Source organism: Emys orbicularis, chromosome 1, assembly GCF_028017835.1.
Source record: "Emys orbicularis isolate rEmyOrb1 chromosome 1, rEmyOrb1.hap1, whole genome shotgun sequence".
Taxonomy (NCBI): Eukaryota; Metazoa; Chordata; order Testudines; family Emydidae; genus Emys; species Emys orbicularis.
Window position 1 is genome coordinate 260869223 of NC_088683.1, and position 26039 is coordinate 260895261.

Here is a 26039-nt window from a genome sequence, read left to right on the forward strand (position 1 = left end):
CCTGGTACTGGACTCCATTATAATACTAGTGTTTTTCCACTGACCGGGGGTGGGAATCAACCTGGGAGACAAATGATTCTCGCCATATGCAAAAACTATTTAAGGCAGGGGAGTGACACCATCATGGTTCGTTCTTCACTGACTCCCCGCCCAAGAAAGAGGACTGCTGGAAACACCTGAGAAACAAAAGGACTGAACTAGAGGGAAGGGTGAACCCAAGCTAGAGGGTTGTCTAGCCTGTGAATGGAATATCTGGAGATTTAAGCTGCAAACAAGTGCAGCTTGCCTTCAAGACTCTCTGCAAACTGCCTAGAACAACATTTAGGGTGAGAATTTGCTGTTAATATCTAATTTAATTAGTATATTAGGCTTAGATTGCGTTTTTGTTTTATTTTCTAGGTAATCTGCTTTGATCTGTTTGCTATCCCTTATAACACTTAAAATCTATCTTTGTAGTTAATAAACTTGTTTTGTTTTGTCTAAAACCAGTGCATGTAGAAATCATAACTTGGGGCAGAAAGCTGTGTATATCCCTCTTTACATTGAGGGAGGGGGTGAATTTCATGAGCTTACATTGTACAGTTCTCTGTGCAATGCAAGACAGCATAATTTTGGGTTTACCCCCTAGAGAGGCATATGCACTCGAATATTGGGCAATTCTTTAGCTGATTTCAGTGTCTGTGTGTTTCTGCAGCTGGGTATGTCACTACCTGTGTGCAGGTGAAAGTGTGAGACTGGGAACATGTCTGCAGCTTGTCACAGCATTCCATGGTGAAAGGGAGCCCAGGATGGTGGGTCAAGCAGGCTCAGTGATACCCCAGTCCTAGGTGGCACCCTGAAGGGGGAGGGAACCTGTCACAGGTAGCTTCTTTGTATTTTGTCAAATCTCCAGTGAAAGTGTTCTTAAATTGAACAACATGTGCTGGGTCGTCATCCAAGACTTCCATAACACGAAATATATGGCAGAATGCAGGTAAAACAACAGAGCAGGAGACATTAAACTCCTTGGGGGAGAATTGTGTCACAAATTTAATTAAGGCACAATTTTTTTAACAAGCATCATCCGCATGGAAGCATGTCCTCTGGAATCGTGGTCGAAGCATTAAGGGGCATTCAAATGTTTAGCATATCTGGCACATAAATACCTTGCAACACCAGTTACAACAGTGCTATGCGAACGCCTGTTCTCACATTCAGGTGACATTGTAAATAAGCAGAGGGCAGCATTACCTCCCCTAAATGTAAACAAACTTGTTTATCTGAGCAATTGGCTGAACAAGAAGTAAGACTGATGGGACTTGTTGGCTCTAAAGTTTTACATTGTGTTATTTTTGAGTGCATTTATGTAAAAAAAATCAAAAATTTAAAGTTGCACTTTCACTATAAAGAGATTGCACTACCATACTTGCATGAGGTGAATTGAAAAAATATTGTCTTATCTTTTTTACAGTGCAAATATTTGTAATAAAAATAATAATATAAAGTGAGCAGTGTACACTTTGTATTCTGTTGCAACTGAAGTAAATATATTTGAAAATGTAGAAAACATCCAAAAATATTTAAATAAATGGTATTCTATTGTTTAACAGTGCGATTAAAACTGTGATTAATCACATTTTTTTAATCTCATGATTAATCACAATTAATATTTTAATAGTTGACAGCCCTATTTCTAATGTATATACTTATTTTATTCACATTCAGGGAAGGAACATGAAGCAGCCTTAAAATTTGTTTCTCAGAATATTTGGGGCATGGAAAAGAGCAAATTAGTTCTGTTTCTACTGTATAAAGCATAACTGTACTAAGTCGCCAAAATGGATACGAGATGTTATTGTTTGATGTAAAATTTAGGTCCTTTCTCATATGTTGAATCACTTGTGATAACAAACTACTGTAAGGATGAATATTACTTTGGAGCCTCTTACTCACTTCCTTCACATTGAATTATTGACTGTAATTTTGTCAACATTCTCAGTTCTTGTTGCACCTCATTGTGCATCTTCTATGATAATTTGCTTTGAGTCAGACCTCGTAACAAAACATCTTTCATTAAGGTTTCTAAACAATCTAAAATCTTGCCGGTCGTGACCTATTTTTTTAAATTTTGTTTACAAACCAGCTGCATTTGTCCCTGTTTGCATAAATGTCAGTTATAAAGTCACATCTCAAGAGAATCTGGTGCTTTTGATATTTACACTGTTCATTCATGTTTAAACAGTGCAAGAGACGGTAAATATTGCCACAAATGCTCTTCCATAGAGACACACAAAATCACGGAGTGGGTTTTAATCTACAGTTCAATACAATGGGCCTGATCCTCTTCTCACAGTGGTATAAATCAGGTCTAACTTCACTGAAAAAACTGCAGTAGGATGGCCTATTTCAGCTTACAGCTACTAACAACAACATGTTAGCCACTTTTCCTGCCACATTCCTTGTCTTCTGGCACCTTGGCATGTAAATGATGACAATCTTAAACTCCCTCAAACCCAGTAAGAATTACTGGGCCAAATTCAGAGGTGATGTGTAACCAGGTATAAGTTACATGTTAGTATATGCTAATGGACCTGATTCACCAATATATTATTCCAACCACTGAAATCAACAGAGCTACAGTGGTATAAAATTGAAGTAACAATCCTGAATCAGAGCCTGGGAGTTTAGCTGCATGTAATTCATGGGTGGAGAAAGCTGGTTCAATGTGTGGCCCCAGATCAGTCAGCTAAGAATGTGTATTCTGGGAAAACAAAAACAAAAAAACCAGATCCCAGGCATCTCAAACTGAGTACTCAAAATTAGTAGAAACTTTTGACTTTCATGTCTCAGTGGTTCCATTCTGCATCTGCAAAATGGAGATAATAATACCATCTCATCTCATAGGGGTGTTGTGAAAATAAATTTGTTAATGTTTGTGAAGCACGCAGATACTGTAACGATGAGCGCCATAGGAAAGTCCACAAGGAAATAATAATTCTGTCTTCAGAGCAGGGTTTGAATAGTGTGCAGTACATTTAAAGCATGGGGCCACACATTGAACAATAAAACAAAATATATAATAGCTGCTTATCAGTGAGCATCTCCATTCTTTGTCCTGTGGACAAAAACAGCACATGATCATGTGGTGGGTTGCACTCACTTCTTTGAGTGTCCCCTTCCCCCCATCCCCCCACCTCCGGTGTCTGCAGCAGGGCTGCCATCTTCTTCAGTTCCGGGATGCCCCCTGCAGGCTGTCAGTCAGCCTTTGCAGGTCTTGTCTGCTTTGGCCTTCTGGCCAGGTCACACAGTCCAAACCCTTTCTCAGGTACAATACATTCAAATAGAAAAAGTTCCTTGCCCTTCATGATCAACTATAACTAAAATGGTTTTTTACCTTGGGCTTTTTCCACAATCAACACAGCAGGGTTCCTACCCTCAGTTGTGGCCACAAACAGGCCCTGATTTGGCTGTGTCCTAGTGTGATGGGGTGCTCCAACTGTTATGCTAGTCTGGGCTGGCCACTGAGGAGGAAGCATGGTTGGTGGAGGGTCCAGGGTAAGAGCCGCTATAGTCCCTGACTGCAGGAGCCAGAGATCCCGAGGACTGGACCGGAGACCTGCTACCTAAAGTTGATTGGTGGGAGTCAGAGTTCCAGAGAGCTACCCATGCCAGGGAACCCGGAGACCCCAACGACATATGGACTACTGCTTCAGGAAACACAGTAGGAAGAGGCCCAGGGAGGCAGAGTGAGTGGTATCTCCCACCCATGTAAAGTCAGTGTGTTGCAGTAGAATCCCTGCTGACTGGGTGGACTTGCCTCTGACAGGGCCCTGGGCTGGGACCCAGTGGATTCGGTTGGGCCAGTGTCCCCCTACCCCAGCTGACACCTCCCTTTGGTGGCAGCCACATGGATTCTGGCCATTGGGCCACATTATCTTGAGTTCAAGGACAGTCTAGTAGACAGCAATCATGGTGCCCTCACAACCCTAATCCACCCCCCAAAAGGGGACAGTGTGTGCATACACCGCAACACTTAAGAAGCATTCTTCCTCACTCCGCAGGTTCCAGCCTGGAACTGTCTTGCTAGCAGCAGGCAGCTCCTTTTATTTCACACTGCTAGGCCTTGATTGGCTGCTGCTGGTCGTTAGCCCTTCTAGTGGCTGGAGGACCACATCTCAATGGCTCCCAGGATGCCTCTCTAGGCAAGCCTTCAGATCAAATCTTAGCTGCTCTTTTCCTCTCAGAGAACTGTTTCCTGAGGTGAGGTACAGCAGAGCATCAAGGCCTCCAGTAGGGGGTCACAAAGGCTTGGTACACCCTGTCACATGCATCCCCCTGCAGAAAGGAACCAGGGTGTTGGTCTTGTCCAAGGGTAACATCCTTTTCTCTTTTTCCATGACCTTTGCCCTTCCCAGGGTACAATTCATTACCTGCCTGTGCCTATATGGGTGATCCCATTGACTATCTTCTATAGGGCTACTGGCCTATTTGCCTCCTTTGATCATTTCTTCCAGCCATGGAACAGTTCTTGTTTGGCTGCCTCAAGGAAGTCTGCTAGCCCTTTAACCATTTTTCTAGTCTCATCAGTGAATATGACAATACTACAAGTCATGTAGTATTCAGTATGTCATTCAAAATAAGTTGCACCTCTTGTAAGTCTAGTCCTCCGACAGCATCAGCGGAACAAACAGCACTGTGCAAGACTGCTTCTCTGTCTCTTTGGGAACAGCCTTCTGGCATACTGCACAGTCTTTGGACGCAAAGCTTTTTTTATCCAATTCAACTCCCTCCTAGGATTTCTAATTATTACCAAATCACATCTTTTTTCCTATGGCCTTCAGTAAAGAGCTTATGAAAGCCCATTTCTGAGCCTCTTGGACCTACATCACATTCTGTGTGATGTTACCTGTTGGAGAATCATTTTTGTTGTTCTCCCATGAAAGGTTCACTTTTGCTTTTAGGCTAGTCTTCCTTTCAGCTCCCCTTTGATTAAGGCCTTGTGTTGATGTTTCCAAATCTCTGTACTCGGAGGGGAGCATCCGCTCCTCTTCTTGCACTGTGGCTCCTTCTTGGGCATGCCATTTCCCCTTGTTGGTCTGGCAGCTTTCCTTTCTAGAGATCTGAGTACTGCCTCAGCCTGTTTGTCTTGTGCCTGACATTCCCCAGAGCTCAATTCCCCCTGATGGCTGCCTTCTCACTTTCTAATAATTTGTTTCTCTTATCACTGGTCTTAACTTTTCATGAAGTTCCCTCAATTCCTTCTGTAACAGCAAATGCTGCTGTTTGTTGCCTCCTTCATCCTCGGATGGGCTGACTCTTGCTCTCACTTTATGGCTTGAGCCAGAACCCAGTCCCTAGCTCCTACAAGAATAGTACCTTTTGGCTCTTGAGAAGGTTGAGTTATGCCATGACTTCCTCCTTGACTTTATCAGATGCAGTGACCTCGTCTTCTAATTCTCTCCACTCTGTTAGTGGTTGGTTTTTTTGGGTAGCCACAGAGGCTACTGTATCACCGCAGCCTCTATAGTTGACACAGCCTCTGTATTGGTATGCAGTGTGGTACTTGAATACTTTCCCCACTCCCTTGTGGGGATGTAAGCTTCCTGGTCAACTGTCACCAAGCTTTCTACTTCAATGTCCGTTCTTGTGTGCTTATTACAACTCTCTGCTCTCTCCTGGGTCATCATCCTCTGTCCTCTCAATTTGTTACTGGTTACTTGTTGAGCTGGTTATTGGATCAGAATGATTCTTGTAGTTGGGTGTTGAGGTTGTCCCATTTTCCCATGAACAATTCGTTCTCACTCTGTTGCTGCTGAAGCCCCAGGCTGAGCATTACATTCTACTCTTGCAAACTCATCTGCTGGGTCTCCAGTGCCACATCTGGAGGGCTTGCAGAGCCACTTCATGTTCCTTTCACTAGCTTTGTAGATAGCCCTGCACTTTAGAGACATTCTACGTAGATCCTGTTGCAGTTTCAGGTTATAAAACTGCAGAAATTTCAGCTCTTCATCCTTCCTCTGCTGGATCTCCTTGATCTTGGCCCTACTGTCAATGTAAACAGCTTCCTTCTCATCTGTAGTTGCTGGAAATTATCTTGCTTCTCCTTTAGCTCCTCCATGTCCAGCTCTTCTTGGAGCCGGGAAGTCTCAGCCTGCTTTGCTATCTGCAGATTTTGCAGCCTCTTTAGCAGCCTTTTTTCTTCCTTTTCCATCTCAGATTTTAGCCCCACTTCCAAAAGTAGCTGCACAACTGGGGAAGGACTGGTGCTTGAGTCTGGCTGTTGGCCTGGATCTCTCTCAGCTTGTTTGCTTTCTTCTATTCCTGGTGTAGCAGCTGCTTCAATGTGGCCCTGCACTATCCCCATTCTCAGTGTCTTTCACTTCTTCTCTTGGCTGGTTGATTAAACCTGTCTGGCTGCCCTTTCCAAAAGGCTTCCATCCGTACTTCTAGCCCATGCTCCTACTGTTTCAGTTCCCGGGAACTTGTCCTGTCAACTAGTTCCCTCTTCCCCTTATCTGTCTAGTAGCCATTTGCCTGGCATTTCTTGGACTCTGAATCTATAGCTGTTCCAGCTGCACTACCCTCACCTCTAAAGAAGGGAGGGAAGATCTGTATTTGGACATCATCATATCCTAAACCGGTTATCCCCAGTCATGCTATTGCTTTGCCTCTCTTTGATTTGAGCCCTGCTTCTCTTCTAAAATCAGGATTCTCTGGTCTTATGTATTGGCCACCACTGTGCTGGTCCTTCCCAGTCAGGTGGTTTCTGGCCTTTGACACCTTGTTCAGATGTGCAGTCGTCCAAAGCCTGGCGTATTTTAGCCATCATCTGTCCTTACAAGTTTTAGAGCTGCACCCTTAATTGTTGGGCCTCTTAGGCGCTAACTCTGGCTTCTTCCTGAGGAAGACCCTGCTCCCTTTCGAGCATTTCAGCCAGCCCTTGCATCTAGGCCCGAGTAAGTAATTTCTCTTGCTATCTGCTACTAGTCCTATTTGCCTGTTGGTTAGTTGCTGGGCTTGCATCCTTTGCTTGAATAATTTTACCAGGAAAGTCCACGTGTTCATCTCTAAACTGAATAACTGCTCCATCGTCTCATTAGTATTCTTGCCCCATGTGTTCCCTGGGATCCTGAGAATTTTGGGACCTTCCCCCAAGTTTCCTCACCGTCGGGTCCTTGCTTTCTTCCCTGCAAGTGCTGGGTTTTTCTAAATGGTTTGTTTGTTTGTTTGTTTTGGGTTTTTTTTTAACTCCTGCATCAGGCCCTTCAAACTTCTGAAACCCTCCTGCCTGGTGGCTAAAGGAGACATCACCATATCCCTGATAAACAGGAGGGACAGTGAACCGTGTGATAGAGCACCGGTCTTGACTTTTATACCTTAGATTTGTCTTGTTACACTATTTCTCATACCCCCCAGTGAGGTCCCCTCTATTTCCAGTTCAAAATCCTTGCCAGATTATGTCTCTTACATGCTCTAGCTCCCCACACATGAAATACATTACCTTTGGGACTTCACTCTTCTTGGCTCTGGGACTGTGTTTTGTCAGTCTCTTTAACAGCCATCAGAGTCTCTGGCATCTGAAAGCAGGTATCCTTTGTGATCCAGACCTCCCCTGGGTGCTTCAGTACTCAGCACCCACCAATAATTCCTTTTATCTCTGTTACATCAGGGGCAAACCCAACATGCAGGTGCCTCTTGCCCACAGTACCTGCCCCATTGGCAGGACTGTCTGACTTCTTCCCCTTTGGTGTCTGTGATGGCTGGGCCTATCTGGACACTATCATAGTTGGCTACCTACCAAGCCTGAGACCCATGCTCCTGAACTTGTTGCTGCAGCTTCATCTGCAGATTCAAGATATCCAAGATCTCATGCTTGAGATGGGCGTAAGCATTGTTTTATATTATGATCCCTCTTTGAGAAGAGGCGGTCTCGCATCCTGCTTTTGATACCATATTTTGGTGAGTTGCACTCACTTCTTTGAGCAACCCCCGGTGTCCTGGCACAGTGGTGCCATTTTTTTCAGCTCCCTCTGTCCCCTGCAGGTCTTCTGTGGCTCAGCCCTCCAGCTGGGTCACACAATCCAACCTCCTTCCTGGGTAAACTCAAGTAAAGCACCAATTATAACACAATGGTTTCTTACCCATCTAAGCTTAATTCCCATTTCCTCAATCAACTCAGCAGGGTTTCTCCTGCACTCATGCCCTCAACTGTGGCCACAAACAGACCCTGTCCTGGCCTGGCTCCTTTAACTGTGGCCTAGGAAGCATCCTTCTTCACTCCTCAGGTTACAGCCAGGAACTGTCTTGCTAGCAGCAGGCACCTCCTTTTATTTTGGCCTGCTGGGCCTAGACTGGCTGGTGCTGGTCCCTAGGCCTTCTAGCTGCTACCGGACCAGATCTCAATGGCTCCCAAAATGGCTGTTCCTGGGATGCCTCTCTAGGCAAGTGTGGAGATGTAATACTAGCTGCTCTTTTCCTCTCAGAGAACTATTTCCTGGGGTGGGGTGCAGCAGAGCATTGGGGCCTTGAGCAGGGGGCCACAAAGGCCTGGTATATTTAGTCTCAGATCATGTAATTAAAGGCTATATTATATAATGCATAGGCAACCTTAATCTGGCATTTCCTAACTTCTGACCGCTTGACTTTGCAACCTTAATAATGTTATTTTAATCTAGGTGTGTGTGTTTCTCTCTCTCTCTCTCTCTCTCTGTTAGTTATACATGGAGTAGCTCTATTGACTTCAGTTAAAGATATATGAAATATAGGATTTTTAAAACCTGGGTTCTACAACCTTTAGCTTTAATCTTACAATCTCAAGTCAAAATGTGGTTTTAGTCCACGTTGATGTTTAAATCACCTTCTTTCTTCAAATCATCCTGCAGTGATTTATAAATGAAAAACCTTTTTACCCTTCTTAGTTTTAAATTTTCTTCATAAGTATCATATTCCTACTGGAAAAAATCCTTTTGGTTACACACACCATGATATTTTCATCATGAAGGGAAAAGAATAAACCATCTAATTTTAGTAAGGTGCAGTGAGCTCTCCCGGAGAAATTGAAATGAGATTTTTTGTCCTTATTTCTGTGAACTGAAATATACCTAGAGAATGTACTTAGGGGACTTCTCTGAAAGCACAGACCAATTTAGTATGTTAAAAAAAATGGATAATTTTGGAAACGTGAGGACAATTCAATCTAATTTACCCAGAAGCTAGACTCTAGCTTTTGCCACATAGCTGTGCCACTCCAGGAGAAGTTCAGGGAATTGTGCCTCTGAGAGATACAATTCCCTCCATGCTTACCTCTTGCTCTAGCCAATGGCCTGTATTGCCACCAAATTACAACCTCCCCTTGATAGCCCAGCTTTGCTGGCCAGTGTATTGAGGATGATGCCAAAGTTACGCCCACTCTCCATCCTTCTCACCAACCAGCTTTTGTGGGGAATTAGCAAGCTCCCACCTATTCATGTGCACCCAGACATACAGTCTAGGAACCTATAAGAGGATGAGTGGACTCTTTTACTTTCCCTATACCCTAAGTCAAAATCTAGCCCCCAATGTTGGGATTTCTTCAATACCATTTTTCAAGACTGAAAATAAAGTTAACATTATCAAAGTAAATTCATGGAGCCAATTTCTGCCCGCAAAAGAATGAATGCAGTTCTAAATGCACTCAGTGGGAGACCCACAATGCATTCAAGGATCACGTTTAGCCCATGATGTTCACTGTGGCTCACACCTCACAAATATTTAATATTTTTTGTGTCTGAAACTCCCTGTCTAAAAGGAAGCCCTAAGGGTTTAGGAGATATTAAAGTACATCCTATAACCCTAATTACCAATGCTGTAATCTACGTTAATGATCCTTTATTTATTTTAATTTCATTAGAAAAGTAAAAACATCATCTTATTTTTTAAAAACCATAAACATACACCTCTACCCCGATATAACGCGACCTGATAAAACACAAATTCGGATATAACGCGGTAAAGCAGTGCTCCAGGGGGGTGGGGCTGTGCACTCCTGTGGATCAAAGCAAGTTCGATATAACGCAGCTTCACCTATAACACGGTAAGATTTTTTGGCTCCCGAGGACAGCGTTATATCGGGGTAGAGGTGTATATAGAAATATAGTTTCCTTTAAAACATAGGAGGTATTCCACAATTTTCCCTTGTGTTTATCTGCCCTCTAGTGGTTAAGTAGAACATAGCTTCTTTTTAATTCTGTACTTATGATTCCTGCTACTGATTGGCTAATAATTACACAAATGCTAGTATTTTTATGATTTTGTCTCCTTTGCCTCATACCACAATCCCTCTTGTCTCATCTGCCTACTACATCTGGTCTTTTGGATAATTAGCATTTTGGGTCAGGGACCATCAGTTTCTATATGCCTAGCATAATGGGACTCAGATGCGGTAGTCTTCTAGAGGCAACCATAATATAAATAATACTTACCTCCAGTTAATACTTTCTTCTTCTCACAGAACTGTAGCTCAAAATATTTTATAAAACAGCTGGAAAAATCATTCAGAGTTGTTTTAGCATGTCCAAAAGCCTCCAAGATACAGTTTACCTGCAATAAAATATAAAGGTAGTGCAGTGACAATATGACAGGAAGTAATCAGGAAAGAGTTTCAGTGGGCTTCAGTGGCAACTGTTGGGTGCACAGTACTTGAAATCAGGCCAGTTATTTGTGTGCCTAAATAGTGCTTTTATTTCTGAAACTCTTTGCCAAGGTTCATAGGGAAATAAGGAGGGCTCAAAGGACAAAGCCTTTGTAAGAGAGACAAATTGGGTGAGGTGATATCTTTTATTGGACCAATTTCTGTTGGTGAAAGAGACAAGTTCAAAGGAAACCTGCATAATACCTTCAAAAGATGAGCCTGGGAGCTTAAAATAACAACTTTGTTAGACACTAAAAATCATGGACTCAGTAAAGACACCAGATTATGGTTCATTATAACAATCTGTAACCCTCTAAAACTCCTTTGTCTAGGACTGCAGACTTCACCCTGAATGGTCTCTTGCAACATATGTTAACTCCTTATGCTTAACAATCTGTTCCACCTTGTAGTTAGCTGTGACACTCTGAGTACCATTCCCAGACCTGAAGAAGAGGTCTGTGTAACCTCGAAAGCTTGTCTCTCTCATCAACAGAAGGTGGTTCAATAAAGATATTACCTCACCCACCTTGTCTCTCTCTAATATCCTGGCACCAGCAAGGCTACAACAACACTGCAAAAAACCTTTGTTGACAGAGAGTAGTAGAGGTCAGGAGGTAGAGCCACAGCCTAGAAATAAAAAGTCACTTACCCTAGTTTTACACTAACACAACTCCATTGGGTCAGGTTCTCTGATGTACTGGTATCTGGTGGTTGTGGCTTCATCATCCTCAGTCTAGCTGCATGCCAGTTGTGGCCCTGACATACTTTAGAGCAGCCTCAGAGATGGTATAAAGAACACCAGCAGGCTATGGCTCCCCATGCAGTAACATTCCAGCTATGTCCCTGCCCATCCCTGACATGATTGCTTGGGGGCTGCAATAGGGGTACCACAGAAACCGGCTATGCTGGCTATGTGCCAGTTGGGGCCCTCCCCAGATGGGGAAATCTAGCAGCTTTATGGCCGCTGTGCACCATTAGACTATCACAAAGGGGCTGGAGTGAGGGAGAGGATCTGGCTTATTGACGTCAAATAGAGTTACTCCTGATTTACACCAGTGTAAGACAGAGATGAATCCAGCTCAGCATTTTTTATTTTTTATTTTTTGGGGGGCAGCTCTCTCTATAAATGCATTTCCTTGATTCAACTTACTGGGCAAATTATTTTTTTAAAGAACATATTTTGCAGAGAGAAAATAAGTTTCACTTTTCTCTCACACAAACAAATGACTGGTACAGATATAACATGCAGTGGTCAATCCAGATGCCATTTTTACACCTTTTTTAAATATATATTTTTTAAAAGTTTTCCAATAAAAGTGTATTTTCTCATTGAGTTGAGCAGGGGTTTGTGTGATTCCCTGTGTATTTAAGCCACTATATATCATATAGAATCAAAGGACTGGAAGGGACCTCGAAAGGTCATCTAGTCCAGTTCCCTGCATTCATGGCAGGACTAAGTATTATCTAAACCATCACTTTAGTATGTTATTTTTTTAACTAGACGGAGAGCCTGACTCAGAACTAATTTGCACCTTGCATTCTCATTTGCACCTTGGAAAACTTGGGTATAATGCACTACTATTTTACTACACAAAAGTGCAAAGCTGTAGAAAAGCATGCCTAAGGTTGTGAGTCTGTCACGGAAGTCATGGACTCCGTGACTTTCCGTGACCACTCTGAATTCTGCAGCAGCCGGTACGGCTGGCCTGTGGGCCGCCTGAGCAGCTCGGGCAGCCCCTGGGCCAGCCGCACCATCTGCTACTAGGTCAGTCTCGGGCCACTGTGCCCCCCACGAGGAGCATCAGGAGTGTGGGTGTGGGAGGGGCTCAGGGCTGGGGCAGGGAGTTGGGGCGTGGGAGGGGGTGAGGACTCCGGACACTGCTTACCTTGGGGAAGCGGCGACACGTCCCTCGGCTCCGTCCTAAGTGGAGGCATGTCCAGTGGGGCTCTGCGCACTGCCTCTGCTCACAGGCACCGCCCCTGCAGCTTCCATTGGCCGCGGTTCCCAGCCAATGAGCGCTACAAAGCCAATGCTCGGGGCGGGGCAGCACACAGAGCTCCACTGGACGTGCCTCCATATAGGAGCCAAGGGACATGTCGCCACTGCCAGGGAGCCTGCCAGCTTTACCAACCCCTCCCCCACAGCAGAAGCAGGTGTCCCAGGCCGCGCGCTGCTGCTTGCCCCCACCCTAGCACCAGTAGTCAGGGATATATAGTACAAGTCTCGGACAAGTCATGGGCTGTGAATTTTTGTTTACTGCCTGTGACCTGTCCACGACTTTTACTAACAATACCAGTGACTAAAATGTAGCCTTGAAATATTAGAAATTTAATTAGCTATTTGTCCAGTAGATGGCAGCAGAAAATTGGCTAATTTAGTTCTGTAACTTCAGTAGAATTATATCAAGGATGAATTTGGCCCAGTGAGACTAATTAAGCACTTGTGTAAAGAGATACAACTCTACTGACTTTAATAGAGTTATGCGTAGCTGCTGCAGGTATGAATTAAGCTTATCATGCTTACCAGTACTTCCTAAAAAGTAAATTAAAGTGAAAACCAAATTTGCCTGCCTGTTACCACATGTACTCATTTATTTTTTATGGAAAGCATTTTAACTAATCTGAATTGCACCTGCATGGGTGTTGATAGAAGTTGGCCCAATGACAGAGACTAAGCCAGTGTCGGGAGCAGAACCCAAGTTTCCTGACTCCTATTCCAGTTCCTTAGCCACTGGACCATGCTGGTCATTTCCCCAGTTACTTATTCTCTGAGTCCTCCAGTTCTTCGTATTTATTATTTAATCTGAATTTTAGGAAAGGAAAAGCGATAGAAGATCTGATCTGGATTTTGAAATCATAACTGAAGCTACGTCTACACTACGGGGGGGGGTCGATTTAAGATACGCAAATTCAGCTACGCGAATTGCGTAGCTGAATGCGACGTATCCGAGCCGACTTACCCCGCTGTGAGGACGGCGGCAAATCAACCTCCGCGGCTCCCCCGTTGACGGTGCTTACTCCTACCTGCGCTGGTGGAGTACAAGCGTCGATTCGGAGATCGATTGTCGCGTCCCGACGAGGCGCGATAATTCGATCCCCGAGAGATCGATTTCTACCCACCAATTCAGGCGGGTAGTGAAGACGTAGCCTGAGTTAAAATACAGGAGTAGGATTTATGGGCCAGGCCTTCAGCTGGAGCAAATCAGTGTAGGTCCACTGAAGTCAGTGGAGTTATTCTGATGTACACCAGCTTTAGATTTGACCCATTGTGTTTAACATAATGAACTAAGGCTTTGTTACTTGTATATAACTACGCTAATACAACATCAAACAGGAGAATTTAAATGCAAAAAACTGAAAAGTTGCACTTCCCACTCTAACATTAACACAGTTTCATTGATCATCTATATTAAAGCATGTATTTTAAAAAGTATCACCAGTGATTCAGACCTCTCTGTGTGGTACCAGTGCAATGCAATAAAGTCAACACTGCTCTGAGAACTTTAATATTTGAATTTCCAGACTGTGGCTTTGTTTGAATGCATTGTATAATGCTTGAAGTAAATTCAGCTGTGCTTATTTCAGTGTAATCAGATTTCAATACACAATTATTGAAATATGAATGCAGCTGTGTTTTCCAATAGCCAATCAGACATCAGTAGGACTCTTAACTCATCGGCAATGTGAATGTACAAGATATGTATCTGCACATCTGTAGCGTCTCGTTTCCAAATAATCACTGATAGAAGGGTTGTCTATTTGTGTCAGTTGTACTTGGCCAGTGTTTCTCTATCTAGAATGCAGCATGAATATTTCAGAAAGAAAATAGTGTGTTTTGAATAACCTGTGTGTCAGTTTCAAATGCTATTACAAAAAAACCCTAAAAATTAGCAAAGATCTCATTTCTTATTGAAGATTATGCATATGACAAGTCTGAGTTCCAAAACAATGACAATTTGAGTTCAGTTTAAGTGGTGGTGGTGAGCGAGGGAGAGACTGACAAGTTTTTTAAAAGCAGAACATTCAGAAATCAGAAATGACTGCATGGACTGCAGATTAAAACATTTCAAATATTATTACTATTACTGTTATTATTTGTATTCCCATAGTGCATAGGAGCCCTCATCATGGACCACGACCCCATTGTGCTAGGCACAGTAAAAACACAGAACAGTCCCTGGTGCAAATAGTTTACAGTGTAAGAGAAGAGAGAACAGATGGATACAGACAGACAAATGGGGGGAGTACAAGTAAACAATGAGACAATATTGGTCAATATGGTAGGCAGCGGAACTGAGTCCAAGCATGAGTCGTTGGGCCCAAAAGGTCATTTTGGAAACAATTATAAAAGTCCAAAAATAAGTGGTTTAGACTGGAGCGTCCATCTGAACCTTAACCATAGTGTTCCTGCTGTAACAGTATAATGATAGGTGAGTTGCGCTGCCCAGCTGAATGAAAACTTTGTATTTAGTATTTACTGTCACAGAAATAGATTCTGCTGTTGGATACATGTGGCCAATTCCCGTGCTTTCCTGACAGAATTTGATCCAGTTATGGAAATCAGGTATGAAATTAAGTAGAATTTATACATCTTATATCTATTTATAAATTTATGTTACAGTTTCCAAATAAAGGGCTGATAACTCTGCCCTCACACAGGCTTTTGCAATCCCTTTTGGTGTAATGGCAAAATATGACTAAGAACATATAGAAATCATTTTGCTAAATTTATAGCTAAAAATAAATGGTTAATATCATTTTTAAAATGTAATGAACAAGTCATACTAGAGGAATACAATTAGATCTATGTTATAGTGATCTGGTTTAATGGGGATTTGACATAGTGTGTAAATAAAAAATAATACTTTTGCAAGTGACTGTTAGAGAATAGTAATGATAGTACTGTATGTATCACCAAGACACAGTGATTTTCCTTAAAACTTTCCAATTTCGTCTCCTATAAGATTACTTCAGATTCCACAGTATTTTTTATACTTGCCATAAGGAACACCAAGATGGAGAAGGTGGGTGAGGAAGTTCGAAAGCTTGTCTCTTTCGCCAACAGAAGTTGGTCCAATAAAAGATATTACCTCACTCACATTGTCTCTCTAATGTCCTGGGATCAACACTGCTACAGCAACACTGCATATAAGGAACACCACAGACACAGACATAACTTTATTTAGTTATTGAAGGCAATAGGAATGTTTTTAAGGGTGAGCACTGTACTATAGACATTCCCTATATGTAGAAGCAAGGATGAAAATCAAAATGACCAAAAACCATATTAGCAAAGCTGGCTTCCACATTTTGGCCCAATCTCTTCAGCTCAATGTGAGCTTGATCCTGCTCCTATTCAAGTCAGTGGGAAAAAAACTCCATTGACTTGAATATGCAAGGCTGCAAGAAGCCTTTAATCTGTATTTTATGCAAAATACCTAAAATATTTCAATAGCTAGGGCAGGATCAAGCCCTATGTGAGCATGCCTGTGGAATTCACAGTTTCCCTCTAAGTAAAAATATCTTTCCTTGGTTGAAATACATATTGATGCTATGTTCTGAAACAGCTCAAAATACTACTTACATGTTTTATCTTTGAATCAAAGGTACTCCTGCTGGAACTGGATCTGCATGTCAGGTGCTTCACTATTTGTTTGCAGGCTTCAGTTTTCCCAGAACCACTTTCTCCACTGCAGAAAGGAGGGAAGGGAGAAAAAGGCCACTATTTAATTTTTTGTCTCAGTTTTATACATTACATTATTTACAGCCTCTGTTATCCCTACTGGAGTGGACACTCCAGACAAATGTTAATTCCTAATAGAGGTATAATTAGGAAATAATATTATCATTAAATAATCTGGATATTAAATAATCATGAACATCACATAAAAGACAAACTGGCGCATAATCTATGATTATGGACACTAGCCAGTATATGCACGGTTTTCCACTTGTCCTCAGATTAGCACAGAGACAATCAAAAGTTAAAGTTCTTATCCTCTGTAGTGTTCTAATAGCAATGCTGTTACCTTTCCTTTTAATGAGCCCAACAAGGTGATCATATCAATGCCGAGATATCTGGGGCTTTGTGTTTGAAGGGGGATGGGAGTGGCAAAGGTGAGAAGAAAAGAAAGAGATGGAAAATTACCAGGAGAATGAGGAATGGAAGAGAAAGAGAAAGAAGAAAAAGACAGCAGAGCCCAAAGTTGGCTGACATATGGCACGCTGACGTGCCAGCAATTTTCCTTTTGCTATGTTGCCCTGCTCTCTATGCAAGCTGCAGAGTAAAATTTACAAGCTCCCCAATCTCTGAAGTGCTACATATTCAGACTTCAGAGATTATGACTATTGTTTCATTTCATTCCTTGCACATGGAGAAGAATAAACAAAGAATGGGAGGGAAGGAGTGGGCAAAGAAAACAGGTAATGGGAGGTAGGAACAAGGTGGGGAGGAGACAGAAGAGAAGGGGAAAAGGAAGTGACATCACAGTATCAGCAAGGAAATTAACACAACAGAAATAAAGGAGTGGAGAGGAGAAAGACCAGGAGATGAAAAACAATACAGAATTAAAAATCATAAGCTTCCATAGAATCACCAATAGGCATGGATACTGAGGCAAGCCCCATTGAAAATCTATGAAGGGACCATGCAGATCACAGATTTCTCAATAGGCAATTGAATCAAGCAAAGTTCAGTTATGAGTACAGAAAGGGGAGCAACTACATATACCCTCCCATTTTACTTATCTATCAAGTTAACTTAAAAAAAACCTGTTTCTACAACAGCCCATGAAAATGTCATAATTGTAATGGTCATGGCAGATGATGAGCCTGTTGCCTAATGAGGGAACCATGTGACCTTCAGTCTCATTCCTTGTGTCAATGGGAGATGAACAGAGGAGATTTTGGCATATATTACTTGTCTGTAGAATACAACCCTTCCCCCTGCTGCCACTTCAAGCCTGGAGAAGACAAGGATACAAAAAGTGTGCAAAGGAAGAAACAAAGGAGAAAAGGGCTTTATAAAGAGTCAGGAACTTTGACAGTGGCCTCAGACAGTCTCTATAGTGTATGCACACAGATCCTGTACATATGACAATCTGTGCCTAGTGAACTCCTGTCCTAGATGGCAAGACTGAGCTGATGGAAGAAAATATCCGAGGATTGGAGATGCAGGTGGAAACTCTGGTTGAGTTTAGAAGGGGGTTCGAGCAGATGATGGAGCAAAGACATGAGGAGGCTGAAGGGAAAAGCTCAGACTTCCAGATGGAAGCAGGACTAAAGAACTCTGAGGGGAGACTGCTGGGTGAGGAAAGTGGACAATGGAAGCATGTGACTAAGAGAACCAGGCAGAGAAAAAGACGGGCTAGTGAAGGAGAAATAGAGCTCAGGAACAGGTTTGCGGAGTTGGAAAATGAAGAAGGGGCACAGCAGGTGGTCACTGAAGGTGAGAGGGCAAGGAAGAAGAGAAGAGCAACTAGTCCTATAGGAAGAGGGGAAGAGTCAATGGAGATAACAACACCAAATATGAGCCCCAGGAGGATACGGGATGGGTTGCGGAGGATTGCAAGGGACAATAGGAATTGAGAGGACTTGCAGCCAGAGGGAACAGGGGATAGACCGGAGAATCACACCATCACCAGGAAAAGGCAGGTCTACGTGATTGGGAACTTCTTACTGAGAAGAATAGACAGGCCTGTAACCAGAGCTGATCCAGAGAACAGAAGGGTGTGCTGTCTGCCAGGTGCTACGATACGGGATGTGGACCTGAGGCTGAAGAGGATCCTAACGGGAGCAGGAAAAAATCCGCTGATTGTCCTTCATGTGGGAACAAATGATACAGCTAGATTCTCGCTGGAACGTATCAAGGGAGACTATGCCAGGCTGGGGAAGATGCTTAAGGAAATCGAGGCTCAGTGATCTTCGGTGGGATTCTGCCTGTTCATAGAGAAAGGCAACAAAGGTGTGACAAGATTATGATGATCAACACATGGCTCAGGCAATGGTGTTATTAAGAGGGCTCTGGGATGTATGGTCACTGGGAAGCATTCATGGACAGAGGACTGTTCTCTCGGGATGGACTTCACCTGAGTAGGGCGGGAAATAGACTTCTAGGATGGAGGCTGGCACAACTGATTAAGAGAGCTTTAAACTAGGAATTTGGGGGAGATGGTTGGGAGATGTCCAGGTAATCTCCACGCTGGATTTTAACATTGAGAGGGAAGAAAACAAAGTAAGAAAGGATACAGCCATGGGTAGGAGAATGGACATAAGGAGGAAGGGTAGTGTAGATACCAGTCTAATAGGTGATACTGGTGGTAGAATGTCTGTGCATAATCAGGTAAAGAATGTGAGAGAAGCCAAACAGCAAAAATTAAGATGCTTGTACCCTAATGCGAGGAGCCTAGGTAACAAAATGGAGGAACTAGAGCTATTGGTGCAGGAAGTGAAACTAGATATTATAGGGATAACAGAAATATGGTGGAACAGTAGTCATGACTGGAGTACAGGTATTGAAGGGTATGTGCTGTTTAGGAAAGATAGAAATAAAGGCAAAGGTGGTGGAGTAGCATTGTATATCAATGATGAGGTAGACTGTAAAGAAATAAGAAGGGATGGAATGGATAAGACAGAGTCTGTCTAGGCAAAAATCACATTGGGGAAGAAAAACAACAAGGAATCTGGTGGCACCTTAAAGACTAACAGATTTATTTGGGCATAAGCTTTCGTGGGTAAAAACCTCACTTCTTCGGATGCATAGAGTGAAAGTTACAGATGCAGGCATTATATACTGACACATGGAGAGCAGGGAGTTACTTCGCAAGTGGAGAACCAGTGTTGACAGGGCCAATTCAATCAGGGTGGATGTAGTCCACTCCCAATAATGGATGAGGAGGTGTCAATTCCAGGAGAGGAAAAGCTGCTTCTGTAATGAGCCAGCCACTCCCAGTCCCTATTCAAGCCCAGATTAATGGTGTTAAATTTGCAAATGAATTTTAGTTCTGCTGTTTCTCTTTGAAGTCTGTTTCTGAAGTTTGGGGAAGATTGGGGAAGAAAGCTACTGGAGCCTCCCCTGGGATAGTGCTTGGGGTGTGCTATAGACCGCCAGGAGCTGATTTGGATATGGATAGAGACCTCTTTAATGTTTTTAATGAAGTAAACACTAATGGGAACTGTGTGATCATGAGAGACTTTAATTTCCCAGATATAGACTGGAGGACAAGTGCTAGTAGTAATAATAGGGCTCAGATTTTCCTGTATGCGATAGCTGATGGATTCCTTCACCAAGTAGTTGCTGAACCAACAAGAGGGGGATGCCATTTTAGATTTGGTTTTGGTGAGTAGTGAGGACCTCATAGAAGAAATGGTTGTAGGGGACAACCTTGGTTCGAGTGATCATGAGCTAATTCAGTTCAAACTAAATGGAAGGATAAACAAAACTAGATCTGTGACTATGGTTTTTGATTTCAAAAGGGCTAACTTTAAAAAAATAAGGAAATTAGTTAGGCAAGTGGATTGGACTGAAGAATTTGTGGATCTAAAGGTGGAGGAGGCCTGGATTTACTTCAAGTCAAGGTTGCAGAAACTATCAGAAGCCTGCATCCCAAGAAAGGGGAAACAATTCATAGGCAGTAGGTGTAGATCAAGCTGGATGAGCAAGCATCTCAGAGAGGTGATTAAGAAAAAGCAGAAAGCCTACAAGGAGTAGAAGATGGGAGGGATTAGCAAGGAAAGCTACCTTATTGAGGTCAGAACATGTAGGGATAAGTGAGAAAGGCCAAAAGCCATGTAGAGTTGGACCTTGCAAAGGGAATTAAAACCAATAGTAAAAGGTTCTATAGCCATATAAATAAGAAGAAAACAAAGAGAGAAGAAGTGGGACCACTAAACACCGAGGATGGAGTGGAGGTTAAGGATAATTTAGGCATGGCCCAATATCTAAACAAATACTTTGCCTCAGTCTTTAATGAGGAGCTTATTTAATCTTTTTATTACTGACCTTGGCACAAAAAGTGGGAATGTGCCAATAAAGTTTGTGGATGACACGAAGCTGGGAGGTATTGCCAATACAGAGAGGGACCAGGATACCCTACAGGAAGATCTGGATGACCTTGTAAACTGGAGTAATAGTAATAGGATGAAATTTAATAGTGAAAAGTGCAAGGTCATGCATTTTAGGGATTAATAACAAGAATTTTTGTTATAAACTGGAGATGCATCACATGGAAGTAACAGAGGAGGAGAAGGACCTCAGAGTATTGGTTATCATAGGATGACTATGAGCCGCCAATGTGATATGGCTGTGAAAAAAGCTACTATGGTCTTGGGATGCATCAGGCAAGGAATTTCCAGTAGAGATAAGGAGGTGTTAGTACCGTTATACAAGGCATTGATGAGACCTCATCTGGAATATTGTGTGCAGTTCTGGTCTCCCATGTTTAAGAAGGATGAAATCAAACTGGAACAGGTACAGAGAAGGGCTACTAGGATGATCAGAGGAATGGAAAACCTGTCTTATGAAAGGAGACTCAAAGAGCTTGGCTTGTTTAGCCTAACCAAAAGAAGGCTGAGGGGAGATATGATTGCTCTCTATAAATATATCAGAGGGATAAATATCAGGGAGGGAGAGGAATAATTCAAGCTCAGTACCAATGTGGACACAAGAACAAATGGATACAAACTGGCCATCAGGAAGTTTAGACTTGAAATTAGACAAAGGTTTCTAACCATCAGAGGAGTGAAGTTCTGGAATAGCCTTCCAAAGGGAGCAGTGGAGGTAAAAGACATATCTAGCTTCAAGACTAAGCTCGATAAATTTATGGAAGGGATCGTATGATGGGCTAGCCTAATTTTGGCAATTAATTGATCTTTGACTATTAGCGGTAAATATGCCCAATGACCTGTGATGGGACACTAGATAGGGTGGACTCTGAATTACTACAGAGAATTCTTTCCTGGGTGTCTGGCTGGTGAGTCTTGCCCACATGCTCAGGGTTTAGCTGATCACCATATTTGGGGTCGGGAAGGAATTTTCCTCCAGGGCAGATTGACAGAGACCCTGGGGGGTTTTCACCTTCCTTTGCAGCATGGGGCACGGGTCACTTGCTGGAGGATTCTCTGCACCTTGAAGTCTTGAAACCACAAGTTGAGGACTTCAATAGCTCAGACATAGGTCAGGGGTTTGTTACAGGAGTGGATGGGTGAGATTCTGTGGCCTGCCGTGTGCAGGAGGTCAGACTAGAATATCATAATGGTCCCTTCTGACCTTAAAGTCTATAAGTCTATAAGACTGGCCTTTTCTCTGAATCTATGCAGAATGAGACTGCCTTTGCTATTTATGGTTTTTGACTAATTTAAACTATTGTTGTTTTAATATTGTAAGTTTCTATCATCATTTAGAGTCTGATCCTGCATTCTTTGTACACCCAAAGCTCCTATTGAAGTGGATGGGAGTTTTTGGCTGTGCAAAGGTTTCAGAAGCCTTGTATGTATTTTATGCAAAGCACGTAAAATACTTCAGTAGCTAACATTTTTTAAAAAAATCATCATTGAAGTCGAGGAGTTCACTGGCATACCTAATCTGAGTTTAACATCCCAGTGGGATTTACAGTGCAAGGTCTGCGACATAAATGCACTATGCAAGGCTCCGGTCATCAGCATTTGATTTCCTGAAAAGTTTCTCCTGGAAAATCTGATGCTATTCAAGGTTGTTTTCAGAAATCTGCCTGGTCCCAGATAATTTAATACCCTGCAAAGGCAATAATTTCTGTATTCACTAATGCATTTGTTTGCAAGAAAAGGGTTGGAAACTAAAAAGTTTCTTAATCAGACAGCACTGTATTCATTTTAATGATCTTAAAAAATCAGCCCTGCAAAAGGTCAGTGAACTTCTGCTAGTGGCATAAGCTGTTTGGAAAGGTCACAGTAGCTGCAGTGCTAAGGACATGACAACTCATGTTTGATTTACCAAGTAGTAGAAAGTGCACCAGCATGGAGAGTCATTTAAGCGTTTCGGTGAAATTAAGTTTAATCACATGCATTCATGTTAACATAATAAATATCACATAGAAGGATTTTCGCATAGCAGAAATCTCTGTAGCGGGTGGAAGGGTTAACCACTGAATAGAGCTCCAAGCTGTAGCAGGAACTGGTTCTGTGGGATAAAGGGACAAGCACAGTAGCAACTGCATTTGCATCAGAAGAGGAGAAGTTGCAAGCAGCACCATATACTATAAGGTACATGGAATCACAAAAGGTCTACTGGGAGTAAAAATACCCCAAAACCTCTCTTTCCCCCTTCCCAAACACTTCCTCCCAACAAAGTTCTGCCTTCTTTGAAAAAGCTCCAAAATAACCCAGACTGCCTATTTTATTTCAGTAGTGCCCAAAATGTGCTAGGTGCAGCGCAGACACACAAGAGGCAAATGCTACCCCAAAGAGCTTACAACCTAAAGAGCAAGGATCAGACAAATGTGGGGGAAATTATACAAAACCCTGTATAACCAAAGCCATCAGAGGGACACCTGGCACATGTCTTGTTTGTTTTTCTATACCTATATCTACATATAACATCCATCTCTTACCAGTCATCGTATTTTTATTCTCCCTTTTCTCTTCCTTTTTATTTCTTCTTCTTGCCCTCTATCTCTAACCACTCCTGTTTCTCACACTGAACACCCCTTCTCCAATCCTTGTTTCCCTGCTCCCCGCCCCACCGCTCATCACAGATCTAAAGCTGAGTGTAAGAAGCTGATATCATTAGCAGGGGTAGCTCTATGTTTTTTGCCGCCCAAAGCATGCAGGAGCTGCGCCAGGGTTTTTGCCGCCCTAGGCGGCAGCGCTCCTCCTCTGAGCATTTGGCGGCGGGGGGTCCTTCCGCTCCTAGTCTTCGGGGCACTTCAGCGGCGGGTCCCGGAGCAAGTGAAGGACCCGCCGCCGAATTTCTGCCGAAGACCCGGAGCGGAAGGACCCCCACCGGCAAATTTCCACCAAGGACGGCAAAATGCCGTCCCCCAAATCCTGCCGCCCTAAGTGACTGCCTAGGGTCGCCTAGTGGAAGTGCCGGCCCTGCAAGCATGGCAGTCAGGCTGCCTTCGGTGGCACGCCTGTGGGAGGTCCGTTGGTCACAGGGATTCGGCGGCGTTTCTGCGGGTGACCTGACAGTCCCGCGCCTTCGGCATACCCACCACCGAATTGCTGCCAAACCCGCGGAACCGGCGGACCTCCCACAGGCATGCCGCCGAAAGCGGCCTGTCTGCCGCCTTCACGGAGACCGGCATGCCGCCCCCCGCAGCATGCCGCCCCAGGCACGCACTTGCTGTGCTGGTGCCTGGAGCCGCCCCTGATCATTAGGGAATCAAAGAAACTACTCAACTAGAAGACAACCTCTATGGTTTCAGACATCTTTCTGACATGTCTAAGGATATTGGTGGGTTTGCTGGGGATTGGAGCAGAGCCCGCATGTCTTTTCTTGTCTGTCTTCCCGGAGCCCTTCAGTCACTTCCTGCTGGTGATGGGATGTTGGTACTTCCAACATTAGGGCCCTGTCAAATTCACAGCCAGGAAAAACACATCACAGACAGGGAAATCTGGTCTCACACTGTGAAATATGGTCTTTTGTGTGCTTTTACCCTATACTATATAGATTTCATGGGGGAGACCGGAGTTTCTCGCATTGGGGGTCCAGACTCAAAAGGGAGTTGTAGGAGGGTCGCAAGGTTACTTCAGGGAGGTCGAGGTATTGCCACCCTTACTTCTGCGCTGCTGCTGGTGGCGGCTCTGCCTTCAGAGCTGGGCTCCTGGCCAGCAGCCGCTGCTCTCTCGCCACCCAGTTCTGAAGGCAGCACCGCCGCCTGCAGCAGTGCAGAAGGGTAGCAGTACCACAACCCCCCCTACAATCACCCCCAACTCCTTTTTGGGTGAGGACTCCTACAATTACAACACTGACATTTCAGATTTAAATAGCTGAAATCATTAAATTTACTATATTAAAAATCCTATGACAGTGAAATTGATTGATGACCAAAATGGATTGTGAATTTGGTAGGCTCTAATCATGATTCCTTTCAGGGCCACCCAGAGGATTCAGGGGGCCTGGGGCAAAGCAATTTTGGGGGCCCCTTCCATAAAAAAAGTTGAAATACTATAGAATACTATATTTTCATGGGGGCCCCTGTGGGGACCAGGGCCTGGGGCAAATTGCCCCACGTGCCCCCCCCCCCGGGTGGCCCTGATTCCTTTGCCCTCATCTTTGTAGTAGGCATTTTTCAAAGGGTCAGTACCAGTGCTGCATTACAGTGTTCTTAGGGGATAAGAAGCAGCAGTAGTGGGACATTGTGTTTTATATAAGCCACGACTCCATATAACTGCATGTACTCGGTGTTAGTTAGCATAGAAACCTACTTAACATAACAGTCACCTCTTTGTAGGGTCTGTTACAGAACAGACATCCCAATTTAGTGTGTAACAGCACATTTAGTGCATGCTCCCAAACAGCAAAATGAAGAGCTTGTGCAGCCTGGACCTGGAAGGAATCTATTCCACTACACAAACGTCCAGTATTTCATACTCACCATTTCTGGCTAAGGACAGAGGTAGTAGTGGTGGCACACTTAGTACCGTACCCCACCCTCTTTATTTTCTATGTTTCATCCTTATGTTTTTGCCTTCACTCTTAAGAGGTAGCACTAGCATTCTGCCTTTATAACAGCACTACCTCCCAAATCCTCTGTCTTCCTCAATGCTATGGCCACTAGCAGAAAAACAATAGCAAACCTCAGGCATTAGTTGTTCTCTGGTACTATCATCTTGTTATTCTCTCATATCAAGACAAAATACAGATCCTCTCACTTCACTGCATAGAAGATCAATCAAGTTATCGGAAATAGGATAGCAGTGACTCTGCAGTCTTTTCCATAGCGGAGAATGCCAGTGAGCAAAAAGCTTTTCTGAAGTTCAAAAAATCATAAATCAAATCAAGCAAAGCTTTAGATGTTAGCACCTTTGATAAACAGGCCACAAGTAACTTGTAATCCATTAATCCCAAATCCTGGTTTAGGGGGTACAATCCTTAAAATCTTGCAGCCAAATATTTGCATTCAGCAACATTTAACTGGTTTACTATGTCCTGAGATTTCAATACACTATTCTAAGAAATTATTATTCAGTTTCTTTAACCCCAGAGTTCATTTCCTAACAGTAGTTTCCTTAAAGAAGGGCTTTCCAGGATCAGTGGGCTTTTTCATCAATCTTTGCTAGTATTGGAGAATTCCAAGAAATGTTAAAATGTAACTAACACATGCTCCATATATATTTTTCAGTTTTTACAAAACAACCATTACAAGGCTGTGCATGCTTCCAAGCAGGCAGTACAACATTGGCATAATGAAGA

The 26039-nt window shown here is 43.2% G+C and overlaps 1 protein-coding gene across 1 annotated transcript in view; it reads right to left on the reverse strand.

Moving 5' to 3' along the window:
• MYO16 (myosin XVI) overlaps window positions 1-26039 on the reverse strand; it is a 468353-nt gene that overhangs the window by 234646 nt on the left and 207668 nt on the right. The window contains exons 13-14 of the mRNA XM_065418712.1: window positions 16233-16338; window positions 10440-10557 (exon numbers count right to left, since the gene is read on the reverse strand). Of these exons, the coding sequence (XP_065274784.1) occupies window positions 10440-10557; window positions 16233-16338 (224 nt within the window). The remainder of the gene's footprint in view (window positions 1-10439; window positions 10558-16232; window positions 16339-26039) is intronic.